This window comes from Equus quagga, chromosome 14, assembly GCF_021613505.1.
Source record: "Equus quagga isolate Etosha38 chromosome 14, UCLA_HA_Equagga_1.0, whole genome shotgun sequence".
Lineage (NCBI taxonomy): Eukaryota > Metazoa > Chordata > Mammalia > Perissodactyla > Equidae > Equus > Equus quagga.
The window spans coordinates 18,639,653-18,657,044 of NC_060280.1; the positions used below are offsets into that span (position 1 = coordinate 18,639,653).

Below are 17,392 nucleotides of genomic sequence, written 5' to 3' on the forward strand. Positions count from 1 at the left end.
GGTTTCTCATCTGTGAAGCGGGATAATACCCCACATGGGTGGCGGATAGTACAGTTAAGAACCTCAGCAGATGTCAGACTGTACAAGGTCAAATGCAAGCTCTATCACACTGGTTGTGTGAACTAGGGCTGGTTATTTAACCTCTCTGAGCCTTGGTTTCCTCACCTGTCAAACTGAGAACAATAGTATCACCTCTTTTATTGGATCGTTCACGAGTCGTGAGTGAGATCTTAGCACAGAGTCTGATACATAAGATAAATGCTCGCTCTTCCTGGCATTGGGAAGGTCAAGTGAGAGAATGTATGTGAAAGCATGTTAAGAACTAAAGCCTCGCAGGTGAATCGAGTTGGACAGGGGGATCAACTCAACATGGGACAATTGAGCCCTGGACAGAAGGTCCACATGTTAAAGCATCAGTGAAGTGCGCCTCCTGGCTCTACTGGGAAAAGTTTTAGTCTGTAGAGAGCCGTGACCGAGGACGGGGGAAGCTGGTTTACCATCACTGGGTCAGCAAAACTCTAAGGTGTATGAGTGTGTTATGGCACACAATAGACATGCACCTGAGAAACGCAGTAAAGCAGTTTTATGTAAATTTTACCATACTTTAAATTCTCATTTAGGGTTCCTCTGATTCTGAAGTGTCAGAGTAATAGAAATATCAAGTTCTCCATTGAAGATATAAATAATTGCCTGGTAATTTATCAGCTTGAATTTCTTTATAGATCAGGTTTGGGAGAACCTCAGATTGCTCCCAAATTTTACCAATAAATTTACTACACAGCTAGTAATAATAATAATAAATAACATTTGTTGAGTACCATCTTCTAGAAAGTTTACTTATATTTCATCATGAATTCTTACACTGCTGCCCTCAGGTGCATATTCTTATCCCCACCTTACAGTTGAGGGGTCTGAAGCTCAGGAAGGTTAAGTGATTTGCATGTGTTGGAGGTGGGATTTGAACCCAGGTTTGCCCCAGGCAGGCTCTTTACCTCCATGCTACACTGTCCCCCTTCATACATGTTTCTCATTAACCTCAAAAGTTGACAGCCATAGATAAAAGAAGTTAAAAGTGTGCTACCAATATTTCATTTCTAATATATAAATTTATTTCACAAAATAATTGCTTTCTCAGCCCTTGGCTGGAGCTATGTTTTTCTGCTCTTGTTCTAATGATTTGAACAAATAGGAAACTGCACATTAGGCCGAGGTCACGTGGAAGGGAGTGGATAATGTAATTTGCAAAAGGAGAACTGTTATAAATAGCTGATATTTTTAGAGTGTTATCTTTCTTGTTCACAATAGGTTTTGGCTTCCAGCCTGATAAAATGTAAATTTTGCAAGGTCTGAGGGAAACTAAGAGATGGGAAACTGATGCCAAGAATGAGGAGAAGGTATAAGGTTCCCTCTTAAAGCCTGTCTGAGAGCTCAGTGAGGGTGGCAGCTGGGATCTTTCAGAGTCTGGCTGAAAAGCTCTGCTCACGGTTTTGCCTCCTTCGAGGGTGCCTCCTTGACATTCCTCCTGTTGGGATTCCAGACACCCAGGTGGGCTGCAGGATCTATAGGGAGGTCATGACCCTCAGGATACTTCCTTTAAACTTGTCCTCAAATGGGCCGCAGCTCTGCCAGGACCCTGCTATGATTTTCTGGCCTGGGCATCGCCCTCTTTCATGTGACGCTTTAGGCCTTCTCATCTCTCCTCAAAACTTGCAAGGCCTCTCTACCTCTCAGTCTCAGGAGACACCTTGTCTTCCACCTGACAGGGAAAACTTAAGCTATCAGATAGCAGCCTGTTCATCTTCCTTCACCAGATCCCCAACCTGCAACCTACCATCTTCATCTCCTTCCTCCCTTTGTTATAACCAAGGGGAAGTTTCTCCATCTTTCTAAGGTCTGTCCCTACTTCCCTTTTCAAAGAATTTGTTCCTGTGGTCATCTCTTTCTCTCATCCCCTCTACTGGGTCATTTCTATCCACATTCAAATGTGCTTTTATCCCTTGACCCACTTCTTCAGCTATACATTCCCCCAGCGTACTCTTCTGCCCCCTTTCTGAATCAAATTACTGTGTACCCATTCTTTACTAAGCCTGTCCAATCTTCTGTCTTTGGCTGCCACCATTTCACCAAAACTCCTCTTGACCACAATATTATCAAATCTAATAGTCTTCACCTTTTCTGTACTCATCTGACGTGAACTCTCAGGAATGTGACACTTAGCTCTCCCTCGTTGACACTCTCTGCTCTCTTGGTTCCCGGGACTCCACACTCTCCTGGTTTTCCTCCTACCTCTCTGGCTGCTACCTCTCAGTCTCCCCTGTAGGTTCCTCCTTCTCCCCCTGAGCTAAGGGCAGAGATGCCTATGGCTCTGTCCTGGGTCCTCTTCTCATCCTTCCTCATACTATCTTCCTAGGCAATCTTATCCATTCTCCTGGCTTTAAAAATCATCTATATTCTGACAACACCAAGTGAATATCTCCAGCCTCGAACTCATCTCTAAGCGATTTTGGTATATCCGACAACCCACTTGACATCTCTACCTGGATACCTCATAGGCATCGAAAATTTATCTCATCCAAAAGTTAACTCCTGCCACACTGCTTCTTTCCAGTTCCTCAGACATCTCCATTTCTTTTGGCTTCATACATCCTGCATCCTGTACTTTCCCTCTAACATAGATATGGCTGACTTCTTGTCTTTCACCAGATCTGTGCTTCAGTTACATAGCCTCAGAGAGCCTTTTCTGACCACTTAGTCTAAGCAAATTCTCTCCTTGTTGTTTTCTGTCACTGCACAGAGTTTGTTTCTTTCACAAAAGTTATCACAATTTGTAGTTAATTACATATTTTTTCTTTCCTTTTTTGGGGGCTTTCTTTCCTGCTCCATGTTGAAAACGACTGCTTCTTTTATTTTCTGATGTATCCCCAGCACACTACAAGGTGCCTATGACTCAGTCAGTGTTCGATAGATACTTAAATGAATGAAGCAAAAGATGGACTGCAGGCATGGAACAACCCTGAATATTTTGGTCCACCTCCATCTTCCTTATCTTAGCACTGTGGAGCTCCCACTAGCTGTCTGTCCACTCACAGCATCTTCGAGAATAGGAGTAAAGGTGGATTTGGGAGCATGAGGAGAAGGGGAGCTGGTGCAGTATTTGATGTTTGGGGGTCTAGGGAGGATTCATGGATTAGGGCCTTTATAAAATCTTGTCTCAAGGTAGAAGGATTGAAATGAGTTCAATCCAGAATAAGTTTCCTCACTTGTGATCAGGAAGAGGGAAAAGACATAGCTTGGTTTTCAGACACCCAGTCTTTCCCTGAAAGGATGCCCTTTACTTCCCTCTGCTCATTAGTGGAAAGACAAATGGGGACCCAGATTGCGAAGCCTCTGCTCCCCTGCCGACTCCAAGCTGCCTGGAGGAGATTAGCCAGGAGGCCAAGGCCAGGATGGAGGAAGAAGCGTACAACAAGGGGTGAGTCAGACGTCGGCCACCCTGAGGTCACCTGGCAGGTCTCAGATACCTTCCCACAGGCCTTTCCTGTCTCTTAGAGGATTTAGGGAAGCAACCAGTGGCCCCAGGACCTCCTTGACTCAGCAAGGAACTGCATAGGAAAGAGCGGTACTGTTCCACAGGAAGAACACGAGGAAGTAGGGAGAGAGGGTGTGGTTAGACAATAACAAGACTGCCCTCTTTTTAGGCAGAACGCCACTGCCCAGAATGGTCTGGAAATCAGGGTCCCTGGGTAGGTTCCTCTTAGTGGTGCCTGAGGCTTCCTGACACGTGCCCAAAGCTGTCACATTGCTGCCAGCAGTGCCCAGGAGCAGCTGCAACTCTGCTTCCTAGATCTGCCCCGGCTATCCCTTCTTCCTCTAAACGGGAGTCCCCTCGACTGCCAAGTGTCCCCTTCTCTAAGTGAGCTCCAATGACACCTCTGGTCTATTTCAGTCCCTGATGGGACAGAGAACTGAGCAGGGCCCAAGCCCAGCCAGGTAGAGAATTACCTCTGACCAGGCTCACATCCTGAGCTTCTCCTTTCCCCGCAGCTCCTGAAGAAAATGCAGCTTCCCACTGATGTGGGACCTGTGGGCTTCTGCATGGCAGTCGCGTACATAGTGGTGGGACTGCCCCTGCCAAACTGCGCTGGCCTTAAACACTCAGCTGTAGGACAAGCAAAAAGAGTATGTTTAGGGTAATATTGATCCTGGGAGAAGGAAATTAGAAGGATTTCTCTTGGAAAGCCTGGCTCTTCACCCACAACACTCCTCTACACTCTCAATGCATGGGGATTAACGCCTCCGTTGGCTTTGTAAACATTTATTGAGTACCTCTCTAGGCCAAGCTGTGTGCCTGTCACTTCCATAAAACTTCTCCACAAGCCTGTGTGACGAATGTCACCCTCCCTAGGTCAAGCCGTATGCCTGGCACTTTCTCAAAACGTTCCAACACTCTGTGAGACAGGTGCCACCCTCTCCACTTTACAGGTGCGTAGCTGAAGCGCCAAGGTTACAGAGAGCAGTGCAATTTTACCTCGACTGAATATTTCATAGCATAAGAGCTCCATCAGGGGAGACTGCACCCACATTTTTTCCCTGTCAGTTTTGTCATGCTTTCACATAAACAGGAAAGATGACTGAGGAGTGAGGGGAAATTGTACTGACACTAGCCACCTTGGGATTGAGGGAGCTTCCCAGCTTTTTCCTGTTGTGTGGAACCATAGGAAGTGCATAATTACTGGAGGTGCTCAAGTCCTCACCTCTAGGAACTCAGGAAAGGATGCTCCAAGCCTGGTCTTTCCAGACTCAGTCGTTCCCTTTTGCCCTCCAGATACCAGGAAGGTCTAAAGAAGACGAAAGAGCTTCAAGACCTGAAGGAAGAGGAGGAAGAACAGAAGAGTGAGAGTCCTGAGGAAGCTGAAGAGGCAGAAGAAACTGAGGAAGAGGAAAAGGACCAGAGAAGCAGGTTGGAGCCCTTGCCATTGCTGAAATGGGTTACAATTCACTTAATTGTACAGGAGGAGATGCCTGTCCAGGGCAGCAATGGGTCTCGGGCCCATGTGAGCAGCCAACAGAAACCAAGAGGGCACTCATGTTGGGGGAGGAGGCAGAGGAAACCCCAAGGAGCCAAAATAGTTAAGAAGGGGATGTTTGTGAGAGCTGAGGAGTCAGAGGTGGTCAAGGGCAGGGCCGGCAGCAATCAGGAGCTCTCAGGAGCTGAGAAACTGTGAGGGACCCTGACTGGAGTCCCTCCTAGGCCAGCCACAATTAGCTCCTTTCCCAGGCATCCCCATGAAAGATTTAAGGTCAAGGGGACTGGCCTGAAGCCCTAGAGGGGTTTTCTTACAAGAACGGGCAGAGAGATCACATGGGGGAAGGAACAAACTTGGCTCGATGACAAAGGTGAGTCTCCAACAGGTCCCTTCCATGCTGGTCAAACACGCTAGGTCATCTGGACAGTGTTTTCAATTTAGACTGGAAATACTTGAGTTGTTTAAAAATATATTTTATATTTCAAGTGTATTTTTTCCTAAATCAGTAATAAAATATATAACTTGTAGATAAAGATAGTATAGATCCTGCATCTTGTTTTTCCTGTGCCCTATGGATATAGTGACCACATCAGTGTCCTGGATTTTAATGATAGCCCCAATTTCCTGTATTCTTTCCTGTTGTCTCTATTAGTACATTCAAACTAGAAGTATTGAATTTTGACTTTTAAAAATGTGGTTACAGCAAACTAAAACTGGAATGCTTCACCAAAATCTTTGTTTTTAGACTCCCAGTCTGTCTTGGGGTCCAGGGTGGCTCCAGCCAAAATGATTAATTATCTAATCAGCTGCTAAACTTGAGACAGGGTATGTGTCTGTGTCTCATCACTGGCAGACTGTGGGAATCACATGCATGCAATGAACTAGGTAATAAAATGAAGGTTAGAAGTGAGATAGATATGCTTCAAAGCACATAGGAACAACCAAGAGAGCCCAGTCGGTGGAAGATTCGACCAGAGTGAGAGGTCTCAGCCTGCATGAGTCAACCCCTGTGTTCAAGGAAAGAGCAGTCTGGGAGAGCTGGAGAAAATGCTTCACTGTTGAAAACAAACCTGTGCTACGATGCGCCACCTCCCCTAATGAAGAGCCCCCGAGTTTTAACAATGAAAGCACAGTCTCTACCCCAAGCAGCTGGATCCTGTTCTCCTTATGTTTCCTCTCCCCCTTGGGGGTCCTCTGTTCTTATTTTGCAGACCATCACACTGCCTCCCTCCCCTTTAATGCAGCCAAGCCCGGGCCTGGACTACAGCCCTTCTTTTGGCTCCCATCAATACAGCTAAGACAGGCTGGAACTTCTAACATTTTCAAACACCAAGAAAGAACAAAAGAGAACTAAACAGACTGAGTACATGGAATATAAACAGTCTGGTTCACAAAGCACAGGGCTGGAATCCTTATCTAGCTAATTTGATCTTAGGCAATGGGCAGCTCCCTCCCATTTCGTGAAACCCCAGGGGAAGTAAGGCTGCGTCTGGGTCCCTCTCTGTCCAGCTTATGGTCAGCAGCACATGCCAATAGCCGCCCTTCCCATCCATCGTCCAAGAATGTCTTCTTGGTCTTGCTGATCCTGAGAGACGTCCATCTCTCTCCCAACCTTTGCTCCCTCTCGGATTTACTTTTAGGTCTTGAGAACATGCTTATACTTCAGGTGATGGATACCAGGCCTCAGCACAGCCCTCAGAAGGGTTCTTGTCCTTCAGACAAGCTTCACCTTTTCGGGCCCAGCAGTGTGGCATCACCTTCTCCATAATGACTAACACTGCTGTCATATAACCTGCCCACTCACAGTTATAAGGTCCCTTCCTCTCCTGTCACCCAAGCCAGACTGGGCTCTGAGAGCTGCTGTCATCAATGCCAGGCAATCCCCATTCACTCCTGAGTCCCTGAGACACACAGTTGCCTGCAGGCACCTGCACTCAAACAGGATTCCCCCATGAAATGTTGGCATCTCATTAACAAGCAAGGTTTGAAGTTATTAAAAGTTCCATGTCCTACTAAGTGCATTTAAAAAAAACTAGGCTAACTCCAGCAGCTGACTCCTTATTTAAGAGATTCAACATCAAACTCTAGTCTTTTTGTCTGAATTTCCCTCTGTTATAATAACATATAATAATGTAATCTATTATAAACATTACTGTCTGGAGGATCAACTTAAATGACCTTTGGGTGAATCAACCCAATATTTTAACCATATTAAAAAAGGAAACACAGTCTTCTGATGTTTATGTAATACACTGAACAAATGAGACACATAAAGTGCAACAGAAAACTTCTGTCTTTTCTGCCCATTCACACCTGCTCTGTGGGGCCAAGATGATATTAGGCAGATTCTTTTACTTTTCCAATAACTTTCAGAAAACAGAAATCCTCTGGTCAATTTTAAGTTCCAAGAATAACCTCATTGCAGTAATTAAAATGATCAGTTCCCTGTAATAGTCAAAAGCCTGAACTTTTTATACAGCTCAAGCTTCTCTCCTCCTCCAGCTCCAGTCCGCTTCGGGAAGGAAGCCCGTAGTGGGGACCGGGAGCCTGGTTTCTTTCTCTCTGTCCCACTTGCTCTCCTGCCCCCACCCTAGCCTTGCTAATGCAGTGTCTGGCCTCTCTGAGGCTAACGCTGGGAAAGAGGACCGAGATTGAGGGGTGGGGAAGGTACTACTGGACTGGCATTATTGTGCGCAGGCTCCAGGCCTCGGCAGGGGTTTAAAGCTGACTTTCTTTAGTGTGTTGTCTTATGAGACCTTCAGAGAAAACCACTCCTCCCACCCCCCACACACATTCACACCATTACTGAGCATCTCTCAGCTACAGGTCCCTTTATGAGGTCGAAGGTATCTCTTCAAATAGCCACTTAAAATCCCTCTCTAAGTCCTTGGCAGCTGGAAGTATACCTTCATCGTTCAGCTTCTAGGTAGCATTTCTGGGCAGGATCTGTGATGCCCCAATACCAGCTCTCCTTCGCCTGACTACATCCAGTTAAGGTGAAATGTGGACCTTGGGTCCACTATTGGTGGGAGGGCAGTTTTCCCTATCACAGCTCCCTACGCTGATGCCACCAAGCACTTCAGCAAGATTCTTGCTCTTCAGATTTCTCTGACTGGACACACCAGTGCCCTGAGTCCCCCAAACTGCAATGTATTACACTCTCCAAGCAGTATCTCTAGAGCCCCTCTCTAGGCCCCAGAGAAGGGGAAGCAACCTCACCCCTCCCTATGGAGCAGCAGGTAGAACTCAGAACCACCAAAAATTGATCTCTAAAAGAATTCTACTTATAATCTAATTCTGTTTGTAATCTCTTTTATAGGCTGGAGATGGGTGACCAGCTCAGGGTCACAGAGCCAGATCTTGACCTTCTTTGCAGCCCACTGAAGAGTGGGGTTACAGTGGGATTCTCCCTACTCTGGCAGCTTGTTGGGGCACATGGAAATACAGCGCAAAGGAAAGACTGCAGTTTAGCAACCAATTATATCTAAATAGGAACTAAGGGATCTAAATAGGGCTGAAAGAAAATGAGCTTCCATTTCCAAGCTGGCCCTTCCCAATAGTTGTGAAAATAGCCAAAGATCTTCACCTTGGCTAAGATGCTCACTGTTTTGCTCTGCTTAAGTGTCCCTGAATCGATCGTCAGAGGGTTCCCATGTGGAATAGAAACAATCCTAGGCGGCATTCTGAGCATCTGGCCCCTTTCTAAGGAGGGTATTTGGGGAGTCTTTCTATCCACTGCAAGGCATCGTTTTCCTACTAACTCTGAATTAGTGCTCTCTTCTTCTCAGCAAATGACCTGCATATTTCAGCGTCTATGTGAGCCTCAAGATCTCAGACAGCCCCCCCGTCACTTTCCTCACCTCCTCCAATTAGTGATCCTCAGTATTCTCATTTTTTGTATTATGTTTAAAAAAATACACCTGGGATTAGAAACATAAAGAAATACTAGCTTAATGAACGTTTCTAGGGCTTCTCCAGAGAGCTCTAAGAATGGACTCTTCAAAGTGGGCCATCTGATCAAATGTATTTTCACTAGGCCACAAAGAGAGTGAAAATGTTGAAACGCATTTAGGAAGAGAGGAAAAGGAAAGAGGGGAGTGAAGCAGGCAAAAAATGGAGGGGGGGAAGATGAAAGGGAAGGAGGGAAGAGAGAAAAGACAGAGTGGAGAGGGGAGAGAAAGAAGAGGAGGGAAAAATTAGAGAACGAAGATTAACGGGGTTGAAAAAACATCTTGAGTAAGCCACGCCAAGGTTGCAGGAGGCTACGAGTCCTCTGGTTGCCCCCGGGTGGTTTGAAGTGAGCTCTTGAGGTTGATCTGATTCCTTGTCATTTATCACTGGATGTAAAGAGTCTTCTAGGGATTTAGCACAGCCCTGACTCTGGACACAGTCAGATGTGGAACTGAGAACAACAAATTATGCATCTGAGCATGGAGGCAGGGGACAGATTAGAACTTGGAACTGATCACTAACACATTAAGTGCAGAAAACATGCTGGTCCTGTCTGGATGCCTGGGAGTATGGGTCAGCCAACCTTGTATCCTGGGGTTTGGGAGAGTTCAGATATCAATGACCATCTAATGAATAGATGAGGGCATGTGTGAATGAATGAATGATCAAACAAGTAAATAGAGTGTTTTAGCCTAGTTGCTGCCGACATCAAGGCTATGGACTGGTGGCATCATAGTCACCTGGGGAAAATTTTAAACTATTGATTCCTAGACTCTACCTTTGGAGGGCTTATTCAGTAGGCCTGGAGTATTTTAAATAATTGCTGCCAAGCAAGTCTATGCACAGCTAAGTGTGAGAGCCACTGCTCTAGACAGCATGGGAAGTATTCCCAGACAGAGAAGTATGTGTCTCGGCATCATATATACGCCCAATATACTAAACTTTCTACCTATTTTTTCATTTGACAGCAAACTTGAAGAATTGGTTCATTTCTTACAAGTCCTGTATCCCAAACTGTGTCAGCACTGGCGAGTCATCTGGATGATGGCCGCAGCGATGCTTGTCTTGACCGTTGTGCTGGGGCTCTACAATTCCTATAACTCTTGCATGGAGCAGGCCGATGGGCCCTTTGGGAGATCCACTTGTTCAGCAGCCCAGAGGGACTCCTGGTGGAGCTCAGGACTCCAGCAAGAGCAGCCTACAGAGCAGTAGGAAACCTGATGCCCAGCCAGTGCCCTGCTCCAGCACACAGCCAACTGCTCTTTCCCCAAGCACAGTGTGTCAGGCCCCGGTGTGGGCACACTGCCACCAGCCCTTCAGGGAATGAGCAGTGGCTCTTTCATGCTCAGCATCCCAGTGGCAGCTATTCATACACAATAACTGATGTTCTTGGAAGATCAACAAAACTGTCCTGGGAAAGCATCTGGTAGACAAAGAAGTCACCTTCACCGAAAACTCTAATGGAAGAGAAGGTCGCCTGCCCCTAGCTCAGATGGACAGGAGAAATAGAACACCTTCACTGTGGGGCACAGAAGCTCACTCTCCCATTTCCTCCCCACAGTTGGCCATCAGGAAGAATTGTGCCTAAAGGCTAACTCTGACCCTGAGGACCAGACCTGGAATTTGGAGTCGTGACGTGAATATCTTCCCATTTCCCATCTCATTCTCACAGACTCTCCTTCAGCCTCCCCTTCTCCCCTTTGGAATCAGAGTTTCTCTTTACAGAAGTAGAAAAGGGTTCTCAGAAAATTAATTAGGCTGAATTTAGCTCAGTGCTTGAAATGAAATGGGAAGATTTGAATTAATGTGTATGCATCTGAACACACACACAGCACACACATACACACAGCATGCATGTGCATGAAGCCAACAACCCTCCAAACGTGTGCTCTGGGTGTGTGTTCTGGATAAAGCCAACCCACAGATTTTCTCTAGGGGTGGGGCAGTCACCAGCGCCTGTTCAATGAGCTCTCCACATGGATTTAAGATGTTTGAAGAACAGAAAACTCATGGCTTCAATGGCGAGCTTGCTGGTTTCCATTTCAAGTGCTAATTCTAAGCTGCTGTACAGCATGGTCTGTTCCTACTTGATCTTTCCCATTGAGAGCAGTTAACCCACCTCTCAGGGGAAGGAGGAGACACGGTGTGCTTTCAGCTTCCGTGTGCCCACATGCAAGTGCGCAGTTCAGTTAGTGCTATTAGTGCTTCCGTTCAAAGCGGGTTTCCGACCCGAGTATGTTTCAGAGCATTCCCGAAAGTTGAGCATAACCCTGAGGGAGCCCATCCCATCTCCAATGGGACTTCTCGCTCCACCTTCACAGCCACTGCCTGCATTCATCCCTCATCAGTTTTGGGGGTTGTCGGTTTCCAAGTGGGTTTTATTGTGGTCGTTTTGGTTTTGTTTTGTTGTTTGTTTTTGTTGTCAACACTCATATAGAATTTACTAGGCCCAAACATTCTTCCAGGTATTATCTAGGTATTATTTCATTTAGTCCTCAAGACAAAGAAAAAACTATGAGATGGATACGACTCATCCCATTTTCAGATAAGAAAACTGAAGCACAGAAACCACAGGTAACTTGCCGAGGGCACCCAGTTAGTAAATCATGTGGCTGGGATGCAAACCCAGGCGGGCTGGCTGCAGGAGCGGTGCTCTTAACCCTTCCACGAAATTTCCTCTTCCAGTGGTCTCCTAACTGGATGCCTGACCTTCCAGTCCCACTCCCCCAAGTGGCCCTTCAGCCACTCCAAACCACTTCTGATTCCCAGACTTAAACTGCTTTTTCTCACAGCTCTGTTCCTCCACTCGCTAGTTTTTCTTCTGCCATTCTCTTTGCTTCTGGTCACTCTCTTCAGGACCAAGTGCAAAAATCATACCCTCCCTACAGGCTTGGATGTAAAATATTTTTTCATAAGAGACACATAAGTTGATCATATAAGAATCATGGATAGGATGCTCGAATTCATAGGAAAGAGATAGTTAGGAAAAGAGTTTTAATAGTAAAATTAATTGTGTATAGTTCTGGACCAGACCCACCGAAGGAGCTTTAGGCCCGCCGAGCCAAAGATAGGATGCCAGTGGAGCTCCCGAGAGAGCAGCCGTGGACGGGACCTCCCTCCAACTCGGCACCATTCCCCGCAGAATAGGCCACACCTCCTCTGTGCTTCCTGGCACTTTTTAAACATTTTCATTATTGACCATCACAACAGTGTATCACAGTAATTTATTTATATGTCTGTCTCCCCTAGCATTTCTCCTCAAAGACAAGAACCATGTCTTACCCATTCCCTGGGTAAGTGCCTAGCATGGTGGCTGATGCTTGGAAGGGTGCCATTAAATGTTTGTCAAAAGAACAAGTGAGCATCCAAGGTGGCAGAGAGCAGCCTGGAAACAGCTGACATTTTGCATACTTCCCAATACCAGCACCATCACCACCACCATCTCAATGAGAAAAATAACATCTTTACTATCCTCTAATATTTTTCAGTCTTACTGAGAGAGCAGAAATGAGGCCCGACTAGCAACACCATTTCCCAGCTCAAGGACTAAGCTTTACGCAAGCACTCCTTTCAGAAGATCCACCTAGATCAGGCCCCACTTTAAAATAGTGTGTTGATTTGGGGGGGGGGGGGGGCATTCTTTACAGTGGCTAGAAAACCCCTGTGAGAAGCCCAAGCCAGGGTTGACCGAGGATGTGCCATTAAAGGTAAAGAGGTGCAGACCAAGGCAGATGGACTTTGGGGGCATGGATGGATGTTTGCCCTGCCCCTTCCAGGGGGATCGGACCCCCTGAAGGAGCTTTAGGCCCTCAGAGCCAAAGACAGGATGCAAATGGAGCTCCCGAGAGAGTGGCTGTGGGACAGGACTCTAGGCTGGCAATGCCTAGTCTCAGTCTCCCTTAAAGAAGGACCAGGCTGAGCTGGCCCATTGTCTTGGCCACAGGGTCCCCACCCTTGTTTCCAGTTGAGACAAAGGCCAGGAGAGGAGGTGCAGTGAGCTCCTGAACCTCCAGCTGCTCCACAGAAAGGCCTGCAAGAGGATTCCAGACCAGGCCCTCACCCACACTACTCTGTGAGTAAGGGAGGTTGAGGAAAAGAAACAGCATAAGAGTAACCACATTTCCAAGGGCATTCCTGAAAAAGTACTTATCCGTATTTCTTTCTGAAAAGGAAAGATGGATCTGAAGTAGTTGCCACTGTTTCCAAAGCAGGAGGGAAATGGAGAGGAAGGCCCTATGCTTCCAACGGCGATAATGATCTGAAATCAAAGTTCCCCTCAAAATGCCTCTGAAGTCTCACATTTCTGCTTAACCCTAGGACTCTGGGTGCCTACCCTCAGTTGCAGAGTGATGTGTTGTTTGTGTCATTGTTGATGTCACCTCCTAACAGGACCTTCACTTCCCGGCTGCCACAGAGCCCATATGTATTGCTCCCCATGTACAGCCTGGCAAAGTGAATGGAGAGGGAGATGCTGGATTTGTGTATCACTGGCTGTCAGTTCCTAATGTTAAACATCACACAGGTGTGCTAGCATTGAATTATAGAGTGTCACATACCTGAGTTTGAAAATAAAAGCACATTTCCAAACCTTCAGCAGCAGCCAAATGCCTCCTCATTTTATGGAGCTGAGCCACAGTCTTGCCCCATCCCTGAATTCGATCCCTTTGGATATTAGTGCCTCCCAGAAGCAACCAGAAGTCCCCAGCTCTTGGGTCATTGTACTGTGGGCTACCTCCCAGGGGCTGAAACAATTCCTCTCCTTCTCCCCTTCCCCATTCCTGATCCTGGTTTCCTGTACTTTCCTGGCCTGCGACTTTTTAAGTTAATACATTCTGCTGGGCTAGAGACTGCTGAGTTTCTCCCAACCTGATTTCTATAGACAGACTGCATTTTTCAGCCTTTCTTACAGCTAGTTGCAGAGGAATGTAGACCTTCCAGATCTAGTTTCCTAAAAACAGACTTCCCTGCCCAATACTTCACACCTTTTTTATCCTCCTCTCCACTTACCAAATTCAGAGGATTCGTCTGAGGACCTGAGGCCTGAGAAGGTGGCAGAACCACTAGGAGGAAGCTGGGTCTTTGAATGGGCCCTCATGGCATTCAATTGTGACAAGAGCAAGAAGTAAAATGTTAGTATATGAAGCCACTGAAATTTAGGAATATTTGTTATAGCACTTAGTCTACCCTGACTAATGCATACATTTGAACCAGAAATGGGTTGCTTCAATAACAGATTTTCCAAATATGATGCACCGGCTTAGCAGTCAAGTGTCATGAAACAGGAAAATTGATCCCAGGGGCTAGAAACATGGTGACCCATGTTGTGAATACAACAAAAATATTTGTTATAGTCTTATCCATGCTAACTTGAGAGGCAGCCCATGGGCAGCCCATAGCTCTAGGAGAAGCGGCTGGAAAGAATCAGGGTGTTGGGGTATGTGAACCTTTATTGGCTGCCTTTGGCAAGGTATTGCAAGAAAAAGAAACACTCAGGAAAGGATTGGCTATTTGGAAGCAGAAGGGAAAAATAATATAGAGTGTTCAGATTGAAGGAATTAAGGGTTAAAAAACCTGACTGCATCTAAACCCCAAACAGTAAGACTGAAAAGAGCTTGGAGTGGAAAAGAGCCAATAAAATTTCTCAGTTGAACGCAGATCAACTCAGCCTATGGCAAAGACAAGATTAAGGATACGGCCCTTCGAACTGTGGTTTCAAGTGAACTCAGTGTAGCCACCATTAAATTAGGGAAAGAGAGATGCATGGGGATGAGAAAACAAAAATATCTTGAGAATTACGACTGGGAAAGGAGTTTTGGTATGATTACTGGCTCATGGAATCAAATGGAAGCAAACATCAGAAATCTAAGTTTGGGGGCCGGCCCCTTGGCCGAGTGATTGGGTTCTCCTGCTCTGCTGTAGGCGGCCCAGTGTTTCATCGGTTCGAATCCTGGGTGCAGACATGGCACCGCTCATTGAGCCACGCTGAGGCGGCGTCCCACATGCCACAACTAGAAGGACCCGCAACTAAGAATATACAACTATGTACTGGGGGGTTTTGGGGAGAAAAAGGAAAAAAATAAAATCTTTAAAAAAAAAAGAAATCTAAGTTTGTGGGGGAATTGTATTTACAAAGAAACACAGCCAGAACTAAGAACTCCTTTATTGTTCAAGTTGGAAAACAACTTTTGGGATCCTAAGCTTACATTAGCAGTAAGCTGTGCTACCTCAAGGAGGGCATACTCCCTAACTCCCACTTCAAGTGTGGCCAAAGTGTATATACAATGAAGGGCTACAGAGAACAGTGGACACAAGACATGGGAGTTTCTCCCAGAAAGCAGAATCAAGATCTAATCAAAGGTAGGTAATTGAAGTAGGCACAATTTCTAAAACGTCCCCCCAAAGATGTCCCGCCCCAATCTCCAGAGCCTTTGAATAGGACATATCACTCCTGTTCTGTCATATGGTACAGCTGACCACAAAAAAAGGGAGATTATCCAGGTGGGTCCAGTGTAATCAAATGAGCACTTAGAAGCAGAGAGCTTTGTCTGGCTAATGGTAGAAGTGGGAGTCAGAGAGATCAGAGGTGCGAGAAGGACTCACAGGGGCGCTGCTGCTTTGGAAATGGAGTGGGCTGCATGGGAAGAAACACAGGCCGCCTCTAAGAACAGAGAATGGACCCCAGTTGACAGCCAGCAAGGAAACAGGGACCTCACTCCTACAACATCAAGGAAATGAATTCTGCCAACAACCTGACGAGCATGGAAGTGGATTCTTCCCCAAGAGCCTCCAGGTGAGAGCCTAGCCCAGCTGGCACTTTGCTTTCAGTCTTGTGAGACCCAGAGCAGAGGGCCCAGTTGAGCCCACCCAGAGTTCTGACCTTCAGAACTGTGATAATAAATGCATGTCATTTAAGTTGCTACATCTGCTGTAATTTTTCACGCAGCAGTAGAAAACTGATAGAGTGGCCTTCATAATGTCTCCTCATTGGTATTGCGGAACTGCTAAGGCAGGTGCCTGCTGTGTCTCCCATTCCTCTCCTTTATAGGTTATCCAGATCCTGCTTCACCGTTGCATTTTGGGGGCAGCATATAACTTTCTTAGTTCATGGGTTACCAGACCACAAAGCGCCACAGCTGGACCTGATAGGGAAGACTGAGCATAACGCAGCAGTAATGGACTTTGAGCTGGATGGGACTTTGGATTGTCTCTCATGAGAACAGAGTGACTATATTCTATGTGTGGGAGGAACATTGAGCCCCATATTAGGTGATCAGAAGGGTAAACTGTGGCAGAGACAGCTGTGTGTTGACCAAATCATTTTTCTTTTTTACTCCTAGGCACACAGGTAGATTACATTTCCCAGACTCCTTTGCAGTTAGATGGATCACATGACAAAGTCTGACCAATGGGATATGAGTGGAAGTGAAATAGCCACATCCCAGGTCTGGCCCCTAAAGCAATCTCTGGCACAATCCTCCACACTTTCTTCCCTTGGTTGCTGGCTCCATGTAGATCTTGGGGAGGGCTCTGAGGTACCAGGTGGTGGCAGACCAGAACAGTCTCTGAGTAATTGTCTATGGTAAAATATCCACCCCCCACACACACCTACCTACCACTACCACCATTCTCAGCCACTGGATTATAACATGAAAGAAATAACAAAATAAAAAGTATTTTATTTTGTTAAGGGATTGAGATTGGGGGTTATTTGTTATGGCAGTTAGACAACACTGACTAATATAGTTGCCTATCTACGTATTCTAGAAAGCAACTAATCTCAGTACCATAGAATTACATTGTTATGATACTTTTACATTCACACAATTCACCTCCCTTATTTGACACATGACAAAACTCAGGCCCAGAGAAGTTAAGTAACTTGCTCAAGGTCACACAGCTAATTAGTATTAGAATTTAAACTAAAATTTAGATATTACCCTCAGTCCAAGACTCTGGGTTGTACCATATTTCCTTCTTTTATGCCACATTTAAAAATATCTACCCTATTTAAATTTTTATTCGCATATATCAGATTAAATATCATTTTGACTCATGTATCCTTATCCAGGGAACAAGAAAACTGGCCTGGATAGTCCATGTTTCCTGCTCTCCTCTGAAACTTGTTGTTCTCTTCATTTTCATTTAACTTTTGAAATTTCCCTTCTAATTCTACAACTTTTTTCTTCCATTGTAGGTTCCCCTTGATTACAGCTTGAGCTGTTACTTTAGAAGTGGACGGTGCTGCCAGTTCTTTTTCCGTATCCTGAACACTTTTTCTCAAAACAGCGAGGAGAGATTACCTGGCAATATTTTCTTTATAGCTCTCCACTTTAGCCTTTAGCACCAAATTCTCCAGAAACTTATCTAGAGGGAGAGGCCTAGAAGCTAAGACTGAGTACATTCACGCTTAATAA

The 17,392-nt window shown here is 45.8% G+C and overlaps 1 protein-coding gene across 4 annotated transcripts in view; it reads left to right on the forward strand.

The window, feature by feature from the left end:
• Window positions 1-13,577, forward strand: part of IRAG1 (inositol 1,4,5-triphosphate receptor associated 1) — a 119,751-nt gene extending 106,174 nt beyond the window's left edge. For all 4 annotated transcript variants that reach the window (XM_046686074.1, XM_046686076.1, XM_046686077.1 and 1 more), the window contains 3 exons: window positions 3,353-3,472; window positions 4,826-4,960; window positions 9,947-13,577. In XM_046686074.1, the coding sequence (XP_046542030.1) occupies window positions 3,353-3,472; window positions 4,826-4,960; window positions 9,947-10,190 (499 nt within the window). In that variant the 3' untranslated portion in view covers window positions 10,191-13,577. The remainder of the gene's footprint in view (window positions 1-3,352; window positions 3,473-4,825; window positions 4,961-9,946) is intronic.
• The last annotated feature ends 3,815 nt before the right edge of the window (window positions 13,578-17,392 follow it).